General features: G+C 34.9%; 1 protein-coding gene across 2 annotated transcripts in view; it reads right to left on the reverse strand.

Moving 5' to 3' along the window:
* The window catches only part of NELL2 (neural EGFL like 2), a 286,177-nt gene that overhangs the window by 157,655 nt on the left and 108,479 nt on the right, over window positions 1-20,043 (reverse strand). For both annotated transcript variants that reach the window (XM_090273037.1, XM_090273036.1), the window contains exons 11-13: window positions 14,479-14,570; window positions 11,180-11,282; window positions 3,070-3,198 (exon numbers count right to left, since the gene is read on the reverse strand). In XM_090273037.1, coding sequence (XP_090129163.1) covers window positions 3,070-3,198; window positions 11,180-11,282; window positions 14,479-14,570 — 324 coding nt within the window. The remainder of the gene's footprint in view (window positions 1-3,069; window positions 3,199-11,179; window positions 11,283-14,478; window positions 14,571-20,043) is intronic.

Here is a 20,043-nt window from a genome sequence, read left to right on the forward strand (position 1 = left end):
ACTTTGGTGATTGCTGGAACTCTTTGGCGTTCCTTGGCTTATAGGGGCATCAATATGACCTGCCTTCACAAATATGATTGTGGCACTCCTCTACTTAAAACCTTTCATTGGCTTTCCCTTGTTCTTACCACAAAACCCTTCATTCTTCTTGTGCCCTTCTAGGACCTGCTCCCACCATCAGTCTCATCAGGCACCTCTCCCTTGCTCTCTGCCTTCCTTCAGTTCTTACAAAGCACTTCTTTGCACCTACAGGCCTTTACACATGCTGACTGTTCCACCTATGAAATTCCCTTCAATCCCATCCATACTTATAGACCTGGCTTCTTCTTACTTATCTTCATATTTCAGGAAAATAAAATTACTCTTTTCTTCAAGCACTACCACCAATCCAGATCAGACCCCCCTGTTAACTTGTTTTTCTTTCAAGGCATTTACCACACATGAAACTCAATGTTCTTTGGTGTAATGGTCTGTTTATCATCTGTCTTGCCGGAGAGAATATCAGTCATTATATCTTATTTACTGTTTCACCTCTAGCTTAGCCCTGAACAAAGTAGGTACGCAATGAATATTTGTTAAGTGGATAAATGAACTTCAACATTTACCAGTGCTATTTTAAAGCTGATCAAGTAAACTGCAGTAAAAAGAGCCTGAATTATAGTCATATCATTTAAACAACTCCGCAGATTTTGTAAATAAAATTTACATTACTTACAAATTACCACTTGCTTAGTTTTGTGTAGAATGAAAAGTCTAATTTCTTAGACCAGAACCCTGTAGGAGCTGCTGATAGACAACATGTACAATGGCGTAATTTTTTTAATGTTGCTTCTAAGAAGTCAAAACCTCTTTAAAGTTAGCAACAACAACAAAATGAAAAATAAAACCAAATTTGATCAGAATACTGCAAAGCCTGTTAACATGAAAAACAAAAGATATAATATTAGATGGTCTTGTGTATAAAAAGTTCCAGATCTGTTTAACAAACCAACAAGTTTTTCTATCATTATCTTTGGAAGATTGTGTCTTTAAGTGATAAATAAACGTCATGAAGCAATTTACAAACCATTTTCAGTATGATCCATTCAGGATGGCTCTACTTTCAGAACATGCCATGAATATACTCCCCCGTCGTAACCTCCCTTATCACTTCCTTAATCCAGGCCACCAGCATCTTTGTCTGGAGGACTGCAAATAGCCTTCCAACCAGTCTTCCTGTCTCCACTTCTGTTCTCCCCGCCACCTCCAACCCAATATTTCATCCAACACATTGCAGGCAGAACTATCTTTTACAAATTTGAGCATGTCACTCCTTTTCTTGAAACAAATTTAAAATCTTTACAAGCCTCTCTATATTTTCCGGACCCTGCCTAATTCTTAACTGCATCTGTCTGCTCTGACTTGTCTGCTCCCATCACATTATCCTTCTTTCTGTTTCTAGAACAACCAGGCTAGTTTCCCCCTTAGATCTCTCTGCTTATTATTCTCTCTTGTAATTATTTTGTTCTGGATCTTTCTATGCTGTTTCCTTATCATCATCAAGTCTCAAGTCAACTGGCAACCCTCCTTCCTCCAGCCACAGTGGCTTTTCCTGACCATCCAATCTAAATTAATCCCTAATCATTATCACATCATCCTGCTTCGTTTTCTTCCTGTTATTTATTACTATCTGAAATTTCCTTCTATCTATCAAGAGTTACATATTCTTGGTCTCTCCCCTAGAATGTAAGCTCCCGAGCACAGGAAACTTATCAGTCTTACAATTTATACCCAGTCCTAGAAAAGTGGTTAGTATTGCAGTAAGCAAGTGCTCACTAAATATTTATTATGTGAGTGAATATACTTAACAACAACAAAAGCAGCAGGTCAAAATAAAATTAATTATCATAAAATTAAGAATTAAAAAGAGGTATCATGAATTATACACATTAAGAGTATGAATCAGGCTTATTACATATTAGAAATTTAAAGATTATATTGAAAAATATATTATTTTACTAAGTAACTTTAAATCCATTTCCTATATAAAACCTTTCAAAATGAGGAATTTTAAATAAATCTTTGTTATGAAGGGAGGAGGGAAGCCATATGTCCTACCTGAGGCAAAAATGGAACAGTCTCTTCAGAACTGAATCAAAAGCATTTAAAGAAATACTTTGGGGAAAAAAATGTCAATTTAAAAAATGAGTACTGATCTTTAACACAGAAAAAAAGTCTATTGAGAGCTAAGGGAAATCATAGAAATTGGTTCCCTAATGGACAATAAATCACTGTGTAACTAAGCGGAAGCTACATGTCTATACTTTGGAGGTTCTCCACTTCCAAGGACTGATGCACATTCTTGACATTTGGGAAGAGTAACTCTAGAACCGTCCAAATGCCCTAATCCCACCATATCAGTGTTCTTACTTGCAAGACCCATGATTCAAATCTACGCCTAAGGCAAATTATAAACTACTATGTCTCATGGATTTCTGGAGTCTTCATGAATAGTTAAGCCAAGGTCCCCCTCGCTGTATTTGGACTGTGTCCATGAGAGAATAAACTACCATGGATGTTAGTTAAGATTTTAAGAAACAACTAGGAAATCATTTACTCCAGTGGAGCTATTTTCTAAGTACCACAGAGCATGAAAACAACTACTAAGATTACTAACCGTAGCAAACAAAAATAGCCATGGACACTTTATTGTTCTGTTAATTGATTGCCTTTGTTACAAAACATTGTCTGGAAAAATCTGACTACAATTCTAACTGCAAGCCATAGTAATCATGTCAATATATGAACTATCTGAATATCTAATTATGAAGAAAAACAAGGTGATTTCACAGTGGGAGTATTGTTCTAATTCAAGAACCCAGCCATATTAACATACTAGTGTGACATATAGCAGAGAGTTGAAAAATTTAATTTGAAAGATAATTATTTTTAGTTGATTAATATGCTTCAAATTAAATTCACCTCTTTTAATGGGCCCATCAACTTGACAACCTGGGAAATTAATAAATTTTGCACACAGTAATCCTAGGGAATTTATACAGCTGAGCTACACATCATTCCAAGGCTTACCTTCACAGTATGCACTGTCCTCTCGCAGAGCCCTGAAACCATCTCGACAGCTACAAACAGCCCTGTCGTTCAGATTTCTGCAGACAGAATTCTCCATGCAGTTATGTCTTTCAGAACAGAAGTCATAACCTACAAGAAAAAAGGAACTTATTAAAGTAAATGAACCATGACAAAGCAAACAAACTTGGTCTACTTAATATCCTCCTTTCATTTAGAAGCTCTTTTTCTCTAAATGATTTTTAAAATGGATATCTTTATTCAGTGTTTACAGAACCACATGCTATGTGTACTAAAAAGTTTTCCTTTGTGTGTAAACTCAATTAATTCCTACTTCCAGTTAATCTATGTCTTGTTTCTGACTTTATAATTACTATCTAGTCCCTAATAATAGCCTTCCAATGATCTGAAACAAAGATTCTTGGAGTTCAGAATGTAGATTGACAATACAGAAGATAATACAATGAGGAAGTAATCTGAGAATTAACGGTGGAACATAATTAATAACAATAGGTAACAGAAACCGAGCCAAATAAAATGTGCACATTTTGTATTTAAGAAATGAAACAAACAGCTTGGCATCTTTGAAAAAATTCAAAACCTGTTTAGAAATGAAAATTGTATTACTTCAATCCAATATTTTCTGGGAATCTGCAAGGCAAAGTATGTCCATTCAAAAGAAGAAGAATGCTTTTATGAATTACAAAGATATCATGGATTTCAGAGTCTTTATAAGAGGAAAGAAAAATGGAACATCTTATACATAGTGACATTAATCATGTGTAATTTCTGAGGATCTCCCCTTCCTGTGTGAATCCCTTATTCAAAGATCATCTAAGATGCCGAAATAAAAAAGCTTGAACACTAGAATTCATATTTAATGGAAATTACATGATTATACATCATTCACATAATTTTCACATTGTCTGATGCCTAAGTTATCACTCTCATTTTTACATTGTTTAATGAATTACCATTTCAGTCCACGCATAAAAGAAATGAAGACTGGAAGAATAGATTTCATGTAGCTATAATAAACATACCTGCTTATAGCCAAGAAAAGACTTTTACCTGAGCAAATCATGAAGATGGAAGTTCTAAACTGGCTCATCTTATTTGTAATTAAATTATCACAGAATGCTGTGATTCAGTAAAAGGGTGGATTAAGCTATACTACAGCTGACAGATATATCTGGTACAGCAAAATGGTTGATGTTCATTCTGATTGGCTGGTGTCCATAATGACTGCTTAGAATAACACCCAGAATTAAAACAAATCCCTAAAAAAGACCAGAAAAATGCAGTAGTCCCCCCTTATCGTGGGGTAGCGGGGGGCATATGTTACAAGACCACCATTATATGACTGAAACCATGGATAGCACCAAACCCTATACATCATGTTTTTTTCTTATATATACATACCTATGATAAAGTTTAATTTAAAAAGTAAGCACAGTAAGAGATTAACAACAATAATAAAATAGAACGATTCTAACATACACTGTAATAAAAGTTGTGAATGACTTTGGGGCCATTATTGTATAAAATAAGGGTTACTTGAACAAAAGCGATGCAATATCAGGTCAATTGATCTGATAACCAAGACAGCTACTAAGCCACTAACAGACAGGGAGTGTGTACAGTGCAGATGTGCTGTACAAAGGGTTAAGTCATGTCCCAGGCAGGACAGAGCAGGATGGATTGAGATTTCATCATGCTACATAGAATGGTGTGCAACTTAAAACTTATGAATTATTTCTGGAATTTTCCATTTAATATTTTTTGGACTGCTGTTGACCACAGGTCATAGATATGGGGGGACTATGATATATAGTAAATAACAGCATTTAAATCACTTGATAACTTTTCTGGACAAGATTCTTCACAATATAAATTACCATGATTAAAACTAAACGTCAGAAGTAAAAAGCTCATTTTTAAGAGGAAAACATTTTTCTTGTAGGGTTTTTTTTATTCCCTCCTTTAAATACTTAAATTGAAACTGTATTTCTTTAAGTGTTTCATTGCCTTTTTATAATGCCTGAGGGGGGGGTAACTTTAGCTAAAAAGTCATCTTCATTCTCTATTCTGCACATCATCAATGTAAAATGAAAAAAATCGTTTCACATTTATTCTAAAGTAAAACAAAGTTACTAAAAAATAAATTGGGCCCCACAGAGAACTAAGAGACCATATTCCAACACAGTGCTAAACTCTGTATAATTTTACTCATACTGTTTCAAACTCTTAGAGGGCTGTGACTAAGAAGAGTATTTTTCTCTCACAAGTTTATGTTTTTTCAAAACTGTCTGTCGGTTTTTCACTTTGCTCATTTCCTCTTCATTCATACTTAAGACTCTTCCCAGTCTGTGCCATCCCAGTCTACGCATATGCTGCCCCTATTACAACCATTTTCTGTTCTGCATGAGAAATGGTGAGAGCCCTCATCTCAGCATCAGATTGTGCCATGGTCACCATGCAGTGTCTGATTGCTACAAGAATAGTCCAACTATAAAATAACAGTATGATCATAATTTTACTGTTGGGTTTAGTTACGGAGTACTTTAGTTTTTATTAGATTTTTTTTTTAATCCAGAGACTTGAAAACTGAAAATGTTATCAATAAAATTCTAATTTACTCTAAACAATGTCAGATAGCTATTTTGATTTATTCTTTCAACAAATAAGTTCACTGAATCTATTGGTTGTTTTACTGCTTAGAGATAAAATGCCAGGGTCAAAAGGCTAACTACTGACAAGTGGAAAATTCAGACTCAATTAAAGTGAATTGTTTCCAATCTATAGGAAGTAACTTTCAAAAATCAGTATATGGGTTGGCAATAAACCATGATCATATTACCTTAATAGTTGCATTTCTACTAATATGTGCTTGGTTTAGGAAGACCTGCATTACATCTTATCTCTACCACTTACTGGTCTGTCCATTAGCTGTGTAAGTTAATTAACTTTCCTAAACCTTCAGTTTTCCCCACCTGTTAAATTAGTATAATATTTACCTTGCAAAAATGTAAGGTTCAAATTAGATCATCAATTTTATAACATAATGATATAGTATTTCTTAATAATTAAAGCAATTAGAATATTACTAACAAGCCACAGACCAAATATGTTGAGATACCTATTACAGAAAAAATTCAAAATTAGTTATAGATGGATGGATCAATAATCTAATACAACCTAGCCTTTCTTTTAGTTCTTCCTTTAGATTTGAACCTCAAGGATACCAATTTTTCTGTTCCTTTTATGAACTTTTCAAATGAAACCTGTGTCTCTTATTAAATGTAATTTTATAAAATATTAGTATGCATTTCTCTGTAGCTGAATAGGTAGGAAAGAGTGTACACAGAAGATTATGAGTAAGAACACTATACATAAGGATAAATGTAGTCACCAGGAGAATGCACTGATTTTGAGTGTTTGTTGGTATTGCCTACAGGCATCTATTCCTCCTTTTTGGAAAATAAAACCAACCTACTCATTCTTTGGATGAACATTCACCCACCCCCTGATTCAGCCTATGTGCTTCTAGGGAAATGAACTCTACTGCCCCACAGGACAAGACATTTCACAGGCCTGGAAATAATAATTTCTCCAGGTCTGGGCATACAGATCCAGTTCAGGCTAATAAAGACAAATGAAACTCAATTTGGGGCCTTTTGTTAAACTCATAAGAATATTGAACTTTTCTTCTGCCTACTTAAATGTCATAATGATGTGAGCCTAAGAATGTCAGAGGTCTCCCTACAAATACATGGAGCCTAAAGATAAAGCCACCTGAGAGGAGAAAGGCTGAGATGCATCTAGGCAAAGCAGGAAGATTTAAGATGTGATTCAAGCTGCTTACTAGAACCATATGTTCCTTTTTTTTTTTTTTTTTTGCTTAAGTTAGGTGTATTAGGTGTTCCATCTCTTCCACCTCAAAAAATACTAACTTATTTAGGTATCATTTGCAAGAGAGTGGATAATCTTGATTTTTTCCAAAGTGTGATTCATATGCATGAATGACCACTTTTTAACTTAAATTTTATTTTTTCAATTACAGTTTATATTCAAGATTTTTGTATTAGTTTCAGTTGTACAGTATAGTTGTTAGGAAATTATATACTTTACAAAGTGTTCCCCCTGATATTTCCAGTACCCACTTGGCAGCATACATAGTTATTGCAATATTATTGATTATATTGCCTATGCTGTACTTTACATCCCCATGGTTATATGATAATTACCAATTTGTACTTCTTAATCTTCACGTTTTTCACCTAGTTCCTCAACCCCTCCTCCCCTCTGGCAACAATCAGTCTGTTCTCTGTTGGATGAACATTTTTTTAAAGTACTAATAGCAATGGGTTTCTTCTAATATGTACAAGAATACATGAATCCAATAACAAATGATACCATTATTTCATGGATACAATTACTTAGGAATAAAACTAAAGTTTTGAAAAATGAGTTGAATAACAGCAGATATAAAAAATTAACTAAATAATGTTATTAGTAATATACAGATAATAAAAATTCTAAAGGTGTAATCGAACAATGTAGGAAACTAGGAATTACCCAGAAGTTGGGAGAGAACAAGCTACACTCCCTCAGCCTTCTGCGTATTGATGCCCCTACTACTTATCATTATATGGTATGATGAAGTAAATGCTAAATTAAAGTGGGGCATCCAGTAAATACAACTTGGTGATATTGCAAGTAGAGAAAGGGGCAGCCAAGGGAGGAGAAGAGCTGCAGATATGAAAACTGTATCACATTATTTGTGTATCTTTCCAAGTCAGAGTCCTCACTGGATCACTGATTCTTTGTCATGTCGTAATTTGTTCTAAGCATCCTTGACAGTGAAAACAACATTGCTGCTACATTGCTTCTGAGATGCTGTTATTAAAGATAGCCGACTGCTGGGTGCCTAGAAAACAGCCTTGGTTGGATCTGATTGGTGCCTAGGGATTTGGAGCCTAATCCAGGGCATAGGTTGGCTTCCAATCACTGGATGAGCCTCCAGTGAAAAGGTCAATACTTTATTGTTTTTTTATGACAGTTGTCCCATTTTTCCCCCTTTGCTCTCCCCTGCTCCATCCACCTCCCCACTCTCCCACAGTCAATCCCCACCCTTTGGTCCATGTCCATGGGTCATTTATACTAGTTCCTTGTCTAGACCCTTCCCCTTCTTTCCCCATTTCCTCCTCTCCCCTCCCCTCTTGTCACTGTCAGTCTGCTCCTCATTTCCATGCCACTGGTTCTATTTTGCTCATTTGTTTTGCTCATTAGTTTCCTGTATTAGGTGAGATCATATACTTGTCTTTCACTGCCTGGCTTATTTCACTTAGCATAATACTCTCCAGTTCCATCCAAGCTGTAGCAAAAGGTAGGAGTTCTTTCTTTCTGCTGTGTAGTATTCTGTCATCAATACTTTTTAATCTCCTACCCTGACCTCAGGGAATACTTGCTAACTTTGTTAAACAAATTACTTTTCAGTTGTGAACACAGCATCTTTAGCATTAGGCAGACAGCACTGGAAACTGGAGGCCAATTTTATTGCAAATGAATTTGTCACAACATAAGTGTAGGACTTGACTTAAAATTTAAGCCTCTATAGAACTTGTCTTATTTTTTAATTTAAAAGTCAGAGAATGCCAGGAGAACTCATTTGTTTATATATTTGAAGTTATAGATTGAAGCAACCTTTATTATAAATGGTGCTAAATGTTTCAAGAATGGCTAATATCAGTCCCAGTATTATCTAAGCCACTGTTTCTTAATTCTGGCTGCATAAAAGAATTTATCAGCATTTTTTTATGGTAAGAACAAGACTCCATTTCATATCTTTCATATAAGAATCTCAGGTGGCGGGGGTGTAGTTCACAGTACACAGAATATTTTGTCATTGTATTTTGAGTATGCTGTGTAAACACATTAATTTTTAAAACTACAAACAATTAAAATATAACACAATTTATGTAACTATTTTTTTCTACTTCCTAGCTTATTTTTTGTAATATTATATCAAGGCTCTTTTAAAAAGAAGTGAAGGTGATTGGCACTTCTCTGGACATCTGAGAGACCCTATCTCAGCTTCTTACCCAAATCTTGGTCTAGTCAATCTTGACTAATTTCTACACTATTGCCTCTCTAATTTCTGAGAAGCTCCTTGACACCACCAGTGGGTTAAAGACAGCCAAAAATTTTAACACTCCTATCGTGGTGGGGTCTAATTCCCCTCTGCTTGAATCTGGTCTATCCTATGACTGCTTTGACGAATGAAATAGGTGTCAGTTCCAGACCTATGTGGAGAGGGAGAGAGTTCTGGCTATGCCCAGCCTTCCTGTCATCCCTACTGAGATGCCCAGCATGAAGTGTCTTGGATCTTCCACCACAGCCCAGCTTCCAGCTGAATGACCCTGGTTAACGCTACGTAGAGCACGAGAATGACCTGGCCAAGCCCCATCTGAATTCCTGGCCTACAATATTGCAATATATAATAAAATTATTGTTTTAAATCACTCAACTTTGGAGCTAATTTTGTTATATAGCAACAGATAACTACTCAAATGTGGTCCCACTGACCAATATTATCAGCATCACCTGGAAGCTAGCTTATTACAAATGCAGTTTCTTGAGCTTGACCCCAGACCTACTGGATAATGATCTGCATTTTAACCATCCCTGGGATATTTGTATACACATTTAAGATTAAAAAGCGCTAGTATAGCCTACTTTCAGCTGTCCAGTTCCCAAATCAGGTGACTGAAATGAGCATTCTTGATTCCTATCAAATTCCATACATGCTCTGTGCAAGGCACCCATCAGGTGCTATGATGATAAAAACTCTCATGGGCCTTCTCTTTTGTCTGTTTGATTACAGTTCCTTTTAGCAGTATTCCTTCATTCCTGAGAGCTACCCTAAACGCTCTTTGAAGGGCAAGCTAAATCTGCTTTTCACAGAACTGAGGTTTTAAAACACATAAATGAATGGATGGAAGAAGAAGCTATGAAGAAAACACTGCACCACCCTGCTAAAAATGGGAGAGGGGTATCTTATGTCTACTTTTTTATAGATTAAGTTAAAAGGAAAAAATAATAGTATATGTTTCATAAGATTTCTATACTTTTTACTTTTTTCTATTTAAGCTTTTCTTTGTATTCACATAAAGGCCATTATTCAAGCAAGTGTTAGTAGCTCAGTTAGAGCAGTCTGTTATCAACATCAACTACATGAGTATGAGCCTCAACTACATCCCCGGTGTCATAGTAGGTATTAAGGATACAGAAGTGAATATTAAGACCCAGCCCTGTCCTCAAGATGCATAGTCCAATGAAGGAGACAGATTCACACACATGTAATTTCACTATTATAGAGGAAGACACATATAATTTCATGACTGGTAGGAATCATAAAAAGTTCCATATAATTAATCCTTTAGTTTACTATATGAATCTACAATAAAACACCAAGTGTAAGAATCATTAGTGGTGGGGAACAAACTCCTTCCTAAGGCATCTCATTGCATTTCTGAACAGCTTTAATTTCCCTGTGTTCTTACATTGAACTAAAAACCCAAGTCCCCTCTACTTATCAGTTGTAGGCCATTCAACACAGAGGCAACAGAGAACAAGCAAAGCATGTCTGATAACCTTTCCCTCCTTGGTAGTATTGAAGCCTCTGAGTGAAGAGAATGGAAATGATAAGAGAGGGACCTGAAGTAATCAAAATGGAAATTATGCTAAGTCAATTATAAAACCACCTGAAGAGAAATGAAAAGCAAACAAACTAATAAAGTAAGGCAGTGCTGTTGTATAAATTTCTTCAGCAGTGTTGTGCTGACTCAGACCTGAGCACAGACAGTTTAGAGACGCAGAGCTTGAGACAGATATAAGGTACCCAGCAGAAATACAAGAGAGCACCTAGATACTAATTCAATAACTACAACTACTTTGTGACTACCTACTGTGTGCCAATCAGGAACACATTTACAGAAATACTACTAGTCTTTGGAAATAACTTGCTTATAAAATTTCTCTTCCATCTCAATTGAAAAAGCCTCCTAAAATGACTCGTACACATAAATCTTCTTTACAAAAAAAGTCTTACCTTTACAAACTTTGCAGCAGCTATGGGACAAGGTAATCTGCTGAGACTCCGCACAATTCAATGCTGGGCAGCCTGAACTCTCAACCAGCTTCATAGTCTGGTCCTGTTAGACAACAGAAAATAAATGCTTCAAACTTCTTAATTAGGACTTACTAAGAAGTTTCCAGGTTCAGTATCTGAAAAGGCTCTTCTAACATAAAACTAAAAATGTCATCCTGAGAACTTCTGCATAGGCCACAGGCTCATTAATGACCTTAAATCACTGCTGGAAAGCCTTTAAAATGGACAAGCAGCACTTGGAAAGCACTTTAAAATGAATACTGCAGTCATGTCTACAATTTGCCAAACATGACAATTTTTCAGGGTAATCCTGAAAAATTCTGTTAGTTTTACCACACATTTGTACATCCAGATGACAATTTTGGCAAAGATACAGCTTGAATTAGATCAATAACTCACTGAAAAAAAAAAACAAAACCAAAGAATATATATAAAACTGAGCTTTATAAACATTCTCACTTCAAACATTTCTAAACTGTTATAAAGAGATTATCATAGGACAGTCTGGTAAGGAATATTTGAGATCTCCCAACAAAACTATAAGAGAAATGAGGGTGGGATTCATGTCTCTTGCAAATGAATACCTAGCATGTTTTCTGGCACATAATTGGCACTCAAGAAAACGTTCTTCAATGAATGAATAAATCAATGTAAAATTATTATAGTTCTAGCAATCAAAGTAGATAAAATTATTTTCAAAGCAAAACCAAAATACCAAATACTCTTCTCATAAATGTAGTAACCCTGCCCTCAAAGCAAACATTTGGCTCTTATATTGTCAATCTCTAATCTCCTAAGAACAAGGACATTAACTATCTCATATTATGATTATCCATACATAAGTAATAAAATAACTATTGTAACTTCCAGGCTTTCATTTAATACTGCTCAGTAACCTAGATTTTTAGTTATCATTTCTGTAAGAACTGTTTTTATGGAAGAGGTACCCATTTCAACATCTCCCTCTTTGTGGCTTATGTATCAAAAAGACCTTCTTCAAATTACCATAATTTCTTATCAAGAAAGAGGCAGGACATGTGTATACAGTGGAGTCAAATGCCAGTCTTCCTTTGACTTCATAGCAATATCCATTCTGATAATCTTATCTCCAGAACCACCGTCTTTTTCTGTGTTACCTTAAAGTCATATACTCCCACCAGGACACATTTTCAAGGACACAAAACTGACAATAAAGGAACCAAGGATTGGAATTGACAGCCCAGAAAATGGAAGCATAAGAGACCTGTCAATTATGTTAATGTATAAATATAAAAGCTAAGAGGTCTGAGGAAGAAGAAACAATGGAAGTCTTTACTGTCAAGAATTGAGTCAAGAACTATTGTACAAAAGCCTATGACAGTCTGAAAGAGCTGTGCTGTCTGGTCTATAGCCACTGGCTCCATGCAGCCCTGGAACACTGTAAACACAAAATACACACAAGATTTTGAAAACGTAGTATGACAAAAGAATGTAAAATATTTAATCAAGAATGTTATATTGATTACATGTTAAAATAATGATATTTCAGTTTTATGGGGTTAAATATAGAAAACTTAGCCCAATAAAAATTAAGTTTGCTGCTTGTATTGTATTTCTATTGGACAGCACAGCACCAGAAGGTATGAAATGGTGCTTTTTGTCTGACTAAATGAAAGGTAACATCTGTTCATGTATCTGATATATACTAAGCACCCACAGAGTTGTCCATAGAGACTTCTCACTAAACCAATTTAAAATTAAATCATTTTATAACTATTTTAAAATCAAATAGGCAACTATCCCAGTAAATTTCTAAACCACAACGATTAGTATTATGGAACACACTGGTCATGAAAAGAATACACACACAAATATATACACATTAGGTAGAGAAACTTCACATGCCCTCAAGATTTTAAAATTTAGAGCTAATTGTTCAAAGTTAGAGTTTACCCTTAGAAACCAGCTGATGAAATTTTTCCACTTTCCTTGAAGTAATTTTTCTCTGATTCCATTTTCTCAATTCAGAGCCACTACACCTCCCTCCTAAGTCTCCCAATCCTTAAATCTACAGTGGGACCTACTCCACTCAAAACAGTACTAGTATGGGAATGCTAATAGAGAAATGTCCACCTTGAAATACAGTTCAGAAATTCACATTAATAATGTTCTTATGCCTTAGCTCCCTTATTTTTAAGATGGTAACCTACATCCTAGGAGACCAGAGTTAAACCCAAAGGAGCAGCTAGAATACTTTATAATGAATATCAAGAAATCAGAGCTTTCACTTTCTAGAAATCAAATCTGTCAGTCTTGCCTCATTACATCTCATCTTTGCTTAATCCCAAATGTCTTCCAACTTAAGATTCATGAAGTTTGTAGCTGGCTTTTTTCATATTCAATTATCTTGGCAAAATTCTTAGGATTTTCCTTTGCCCTACACTTAATACTCATAAATGCTCACAGTTTATTGGTGGTGTGAGCATGGTAAATCACTTATCTTAATTTTCTAAATAATCTATACATACTAAATCATCCCCAAAACCCTTACATGGGATGAATTTAAAGAAGAAAATTAAGAATCAATGGAAATGGAACCCTAAAGCAAAAACTTTAAATGTAGACATTTTCCCATGTGGCTGGAAATATAACATTATATTTTATAAAAGACAAACATAAAAATTTTTATGAAACACATTTAGTTTTTCCATTAGGAGATCAAGAAGCAGAGTTGAAAAGAATCACATTTGCTTCAGAAGCATACTTCAAGAGACCACAGCAGTAAATTTAAAAAGCATTCTCCTTCAAATCATGTAAGATGTCCCTCCAAGATGGATTAAGATTAATATTAGTCTCATCTCCGTCCAACAGCTAAGTTTTATTAGATAAGTTTTATGTTTTATTTTTAACTGGACTGAGTGATATTTCTCATATGGGTCAGAATCATAAGTGACAACGGGTTGTCTATCTTTACCTGCTTTTTCTTCAAAACAGAAACAAGGAGCTGATTTGAATTTGGAAAATATAGCTTTATAAAACTTTGATTTGACAAAAGAGCATTTTTATTTATTGATAAAGTTATTTTACAACCATTAATTTACATGGTTGCAAAATGATGAGAATTTCCATAAATTTGAACTATATTAATATCTTACATTTTCTCTTAGATGTTTTAAAGGCATTGCAAGGGTGAGATTTTAAAGAAACATTTATTTTTGCATAACTGAAAGAATTTTGAAAAGCTCATGAAGTTTCCTTACCTTGCACTCATAGAGAACACATACTCCAGAAGAGGAATAGACTGTATTTCTTTCTCCCTCAAAGTAGGTTCGTCCTTGAAATTGGCATATTGCTTTGGAATTAAAAAAACACATTTAAATTTATTTTTTATTTTTCATTAAGAAGAATAGCTTAGAAGTGTTCAGATTATTCTGCAACAATATTTCAGTGTTCTCCTGCCTTTTCATGGTGTTTGAATAACTATAAACCAAAATTCAATCTGATATAAGACACATGCAGGCTCAAGTTATTATCATGCCCTTTGAGTTCAGAGAGTAAAGTAAGGTACCAAAAGGATAAGGGGCAATAGCAAGTCAGAATTAGACTCTGGAAAAGGAGTGCCGATAAGCAGACTCTCGGTCACTTATTTGGCTGCTAGCTGACGTCCCAACGAGGGAATATTAAGCAGGTGCTTAGGGTGGCTCCAAATCAGGTTCATGAGCCAAGTTCATTTCATATATATCATTACAGAGTTTTAAAGCAGAAACTTAGAAAGGCACTATATCAATTGCAGCACATACATGTAAATGTTACCTTTTATCGGTATCATATATAAGTACACGTGGGTGTGGGCACCCTATTTATAATGTTGAAATGTCTTAATCTGGGTCTGCCTTGTTTCCATCACAGTTAAATACAATTTAAAACAGAACTTCAGATTTGATGAGGAAAACAGTTTTAATTAGTGAAAATGTATAGAAAGTATCAAATGACTTCTTGAGACTTTCAAAATATTTACTTAAAATTCACACAACCATTTAGTCAATGGAAACTGTTTGCTGGTTTTGAAATGAATGCTTCGCACTACTCATGTGGCCTCATCATCTAAACAGAGACAGATTCAGCCTGAAGCTAATGAAGCTTAACCTTCAGCACCAGTCTCTGGCTTAGAGGCCCTTCTTAGACTCTGAACTAATTGTTTTCATAATTTTGCATTGTTTTTCTTTGAAAGGGCACTCAACATTGTTGATGCTTGAAGACAAAACCACACCTATATCATCTCAAGCTGATTACTTCAGAAGACAAGTGTAAGTTATCATTTGATAGGAAAAGACTCAAGCAGTTTTTTGCACTACTTACAAAATCCAATTTTCAATTTTAACTACATGAATTTTACAAAGTTGATGTGTGTATATCCTTTTAATTTCATTGTAAGAATAGAAGAAAGGCTTTTCATCTTCAGAATTTATATATTCCCATTAACTTTAAAGTATCAAGTTGCATGTAATAATTTTTAATAAAGAAATTACACATAATTTTATTAATAATATTAAATATAGATATGGCTGTACAAAAATTCACCTTTGTTGAAAAATTAACTGATTATTTAAAAGCTACACCTTTACATAATGCAAAGCATGCATATTTTTAAAATGCCATCCTACAACTGATCTCCTTACTAGGCTTTTATTAATGATTTCACTACATAATATGTATCACTGGCAAATTGATGTTCAAGTTTTGGAGCATGCTGGAGAAGAATACGACTCACTTGCATAAATTATACTACTTAAAACTGGCTGAAGCTTGTTCATTCATGAATATTCAAACTAAAACTACAAATTTGTCAGCTGCACACTATCTGTCATATTATGAGTAAATAGCATGTGCATTTACTTAATGACCCTGACTGATTATAAAATGTATCTCTCCAACACATAATTTTTAAGTGTGTTTTTTTTCTCTTATAAGATTCGGTAACCTCAATATACCAAGATCTGGCATATTGCGTGTTCAATTATACTTAATAAGTACCATATTTTATAAGATAATGATAATAAATAACACTTTCTTACTCCTGTTAAGCACCTGCCATTCAAAGATTTCTAAGACTATTACATAACTTGATAACTGCAGCCTATTTTAAGTCCAAGAGTATGTTGAAGAAGAAAAAAAAATGGATGCTCCATGTCTTTCTCAGAACACAGGGGAAAGGAACACTATAAAAAACACAAGTGTAAAGTCTCCTTATACAAAACTTATGACAATTTAATATTCATACAGAGCAGATGGACTGTCTGTTCTAAACTCTTAATTCAAGAGATTCAGATAGGCAACTTGTGGGACGATAGGGCACCACATGGAGCTCGGCAGAGGGAGGAAGCCCAAAAACAAATGTGATCACAATTGCTTCATTTCCTTTCAAGCAATGAGCACAAACAGGGTGAACTTAGCTTAGGGAGAACCCAAAGTAAGTGATTTTCATCTTGAGCTCAGAAAATCTATAATCATTTCTAAAAATACTACAAGGAATCCTGAAAATACCAGTAGGATGGCTCTGGGACTTAAGAGCAGACTGGAGGGGTAAAAGTCATTTATTTATTAATATGTACTGAGCTATATTGGTAGTCTGCTAGGTTCCAGGATTCGGTGATTGATCAATTAAGAAAAGTGCAACTTGGTGTACTTTAACTATATATATGTTACACTTTGATTTTTAAAAATGAAAATAAGTACAGATTCTTATGTTCAAGGCAGGTAATAACAACTATAATAATTTATTGGAAAAGAAGATAAATGAGATGTGATTCATGCCCTCGCTGTGAGGTAGGACAGACAGGCTCATACACAGTTAACTATAATAAAAGCCAAACTGAAGAGTTATAATTGAGAAATTCATAAATTATATGTTAGCACAGGAGACTGAGTAGTGAACTTCTAAGAGGGAACAACTGGATCAAGGCGGAGGAAACAAATCAGGCCTGGTGAGGGACCCAGACTCTGGCCAGTCGGAAGCTAAGCAACAAGGAAAGGAAATGGTTTTACTGGAGCCCGGTGTGAGCCAGTTATGAAGGAGAGGCTGCCTAGTGAAAGTGCAATCATGAGACACACAGCTACTGCCAGAAACACAGGCTGGTGCAGAGAAAGTGCAAGGAAGAAACATGGCCAACTCCCTCCTCCTGCCTTCCAATTTCCTGCCAGTCCTCCTGTTGGCAAACCCTACCCAATGCCAGCTGGAGAGCAGACCAGGGTGATGCAGTCTGCAGAAGTCTGGCTCCTATGACACAGAGGAGGAAAAAGAAGGAAAAAGAATGGACCTGGGAGCAAGGGGTACCCCAAAAGAGTAACCAGAAACCAGCACAGGTGGCTATCATATTAATTCACTTTACACCATGCAGAGATCTACTTTTACGAGGATAGGTTGCTCTGAAGGGCATGAGAGAGTAGAACACAGAACAAAATTTTAAGGGAACATAAAAGCAAAAGGACATCATATCATACATATTTCACTTTGAAACATTTTCTCCCTACATATTTACTTTTCCTTTTTATCACTGGATTGAAAAACCATGAGCCTATTTTAAACTTCCCAATTGGTATCAACACCTTTAAAAATGATCCAACACAAAATTAAAAGTCACTGATACTAAGAAGAAAACCAGTATAATTCACATAGGTGAAAAATGGGATTTATGGTTTCTTTAGAATTATCTTTGAAAAAAACAGTTATCGGTGATCTTTGGATTGTTTCAGCCATCTGTTAAGGACAGAGATGTATTTAGTAAGCTTTTATATGATGTTCTCTGAAATCTTGATTTCCTCTGGAAGGGCTTTTAAAGATTCCATGTCTGATGGCAGTTACTTCATTCTGAGCCAATATAGTATTCATTAGTGAAATATAAATCAATGCTGTTGGATGAAAATATATCACATTTACTATAATGATACATATTTATATTTTTATTTTATCTTTTTAAAAATTTACAATAAATGCATTCACAAAGCAGACTAAAATTCTGTGGAGTCAAACAAAAAAACATGGAAGTGTTTCAATAGCACTAAAAGACTGCAGCCCACAATCTTTTCTATAATCTGGACTCACTTGGAGTCGGTTTTTAACAATATGGATGTAATAAAACTCTTGAGCACTAACTACTATAAATTAATTTGTCCCTCTTTAAGAGCACTTAAATCTCTTTCAGAATACTAAATACAATCTCCTTTTCTTTAGGTAGTTGTACACTTTTTTCTCTCTCCCACATAAGGACAGGGGCAGTGACTGTCTTATAGGTCTTTGAGTCCTATTCAGCACCTGGCACTGGTCCTGCATAATAACCTCTAAAGGTTTGTTTAATTTTTTTTAAGTTCCATTCCAGCTTCTTGTTTAATGAAAAGCCTGAAAACAATTCAATTGGACCTCTCTGATCTTCACGTTTCCCTTGAAGTTTGGCCTTATCCTTTGATTTTGCGTCTCATAATAAAGGTTCTCTAAATTGGGTCTCCCAAAAATATTTTGCCCTTTCGGTAACTTGGCAGCTTCCTTCCCACTGCAGTAGAGCTGAAGCACCTGAGAGGGAAGCAGGTTTGTCTCGCGTTTAATGAAAAAGCAGCTGGCACTGTCACAGCAGTAATGCACTAAAAGGAATAACAAAGTAGCATGTACAACAGAAGACAGCTTGGACAATTTAATGACAAAACCTCCTTCCTCTACATAAAACGATTTTTTGGAGTCAGTATTATTTAAAGTGATCAGAATTTCATAGTGTTTAAATAATTCACAAATTCATTCATTACACATAATTGTTTCCTTTGACTAAATATCATTAATTGTTTGGCAATTTAGTTGTTTGCAAAACTAATATTAGAGTTTAGGAAATGAGACCATGAAAGTATATGTACAACTCTCCTTTCTCATTTCACATATATTGTGTTCTCAGGCTTCTAAAGGACCTGATGGTGCTTCTCCTAGGGGGCCCTAATGTAGGTCAGTAGCTTATTCTTCCAAAAAGAGAACTGGTCCTTCAATACCATAAATCTAACAGTATAGAGAGAGGGGTTAAGAGGCAAACAGATATAACTTTCAGAATAGAAAAACAGCAAAAATTCTGACATCCTGTCCCGATCAGCCTTTGGGTTAAAGGGGCTATCTATTCTAGGAAAACAATAATTGGATATTCAAAGGATAAGAGCAAAAAGGCTAATTTTGTAGCTAAAAGGAGGAATTCCGTGCTTTTGTCCCTAATTTAATTTCACTCATTTAAACTGTGACTGAGTATATTCTGAAATTCTTTTCATTTATCTACCTTTTCATAACTGGCCTTATTGTTGATCCTGGTTTAGATAGTATAGAATGAAGTCTCTAAATAGGACAGTGTAATCAATTCTTTAATCTCCTGGTGATTAGAAAAATAAATTTAATAAGTAAAGGTAAAGATTTGGAGAAAAATGTAGTAGTCATATTAATACCTGAATACCATTAAAAGTGACAGAAAAACAAACACAACACGAGGCTACAGGTTTTATCATTGTAAAAGAAAACATAATGTGTAATATAACAAGAAAAAGTTCACACATTGTCAGTTTCAAAGCCAGGACTAAAATTTATGTGAAAGTCTTTCTATGTATCTTTTCTTACCACTAAAAATCCAGTGAAAGTTGAAACTTAAACACCTAATCGATTTAACTTTGTGAAACATTTTTCCAAAACAACTGGCACCTTTTAGACACATGTCTTCTCAGTTTTATAGTGAAGGAGGTATTGAACATAGAAATGTTTTATAAATTGGAAAACATAATCCTTTTCATTGTAAACTACACATTAGTGC

The sequence above is a fragment of the Furipterus horrens genome, unplaced genomic scaffold (genome assembly GCF_987537825.1).
Source record: "Furipterus horrens unplaced genomic scaffold, mFurHor1.1.pri manual_scaffold_4, whole genome shotgun sequence".
NCBI classification, from domain to species: Eukaryota; Metazoa; Chordata; class Mammalia; order Chiroptera; family Furipteridae; genus Furipterus; species Furipterus horrens.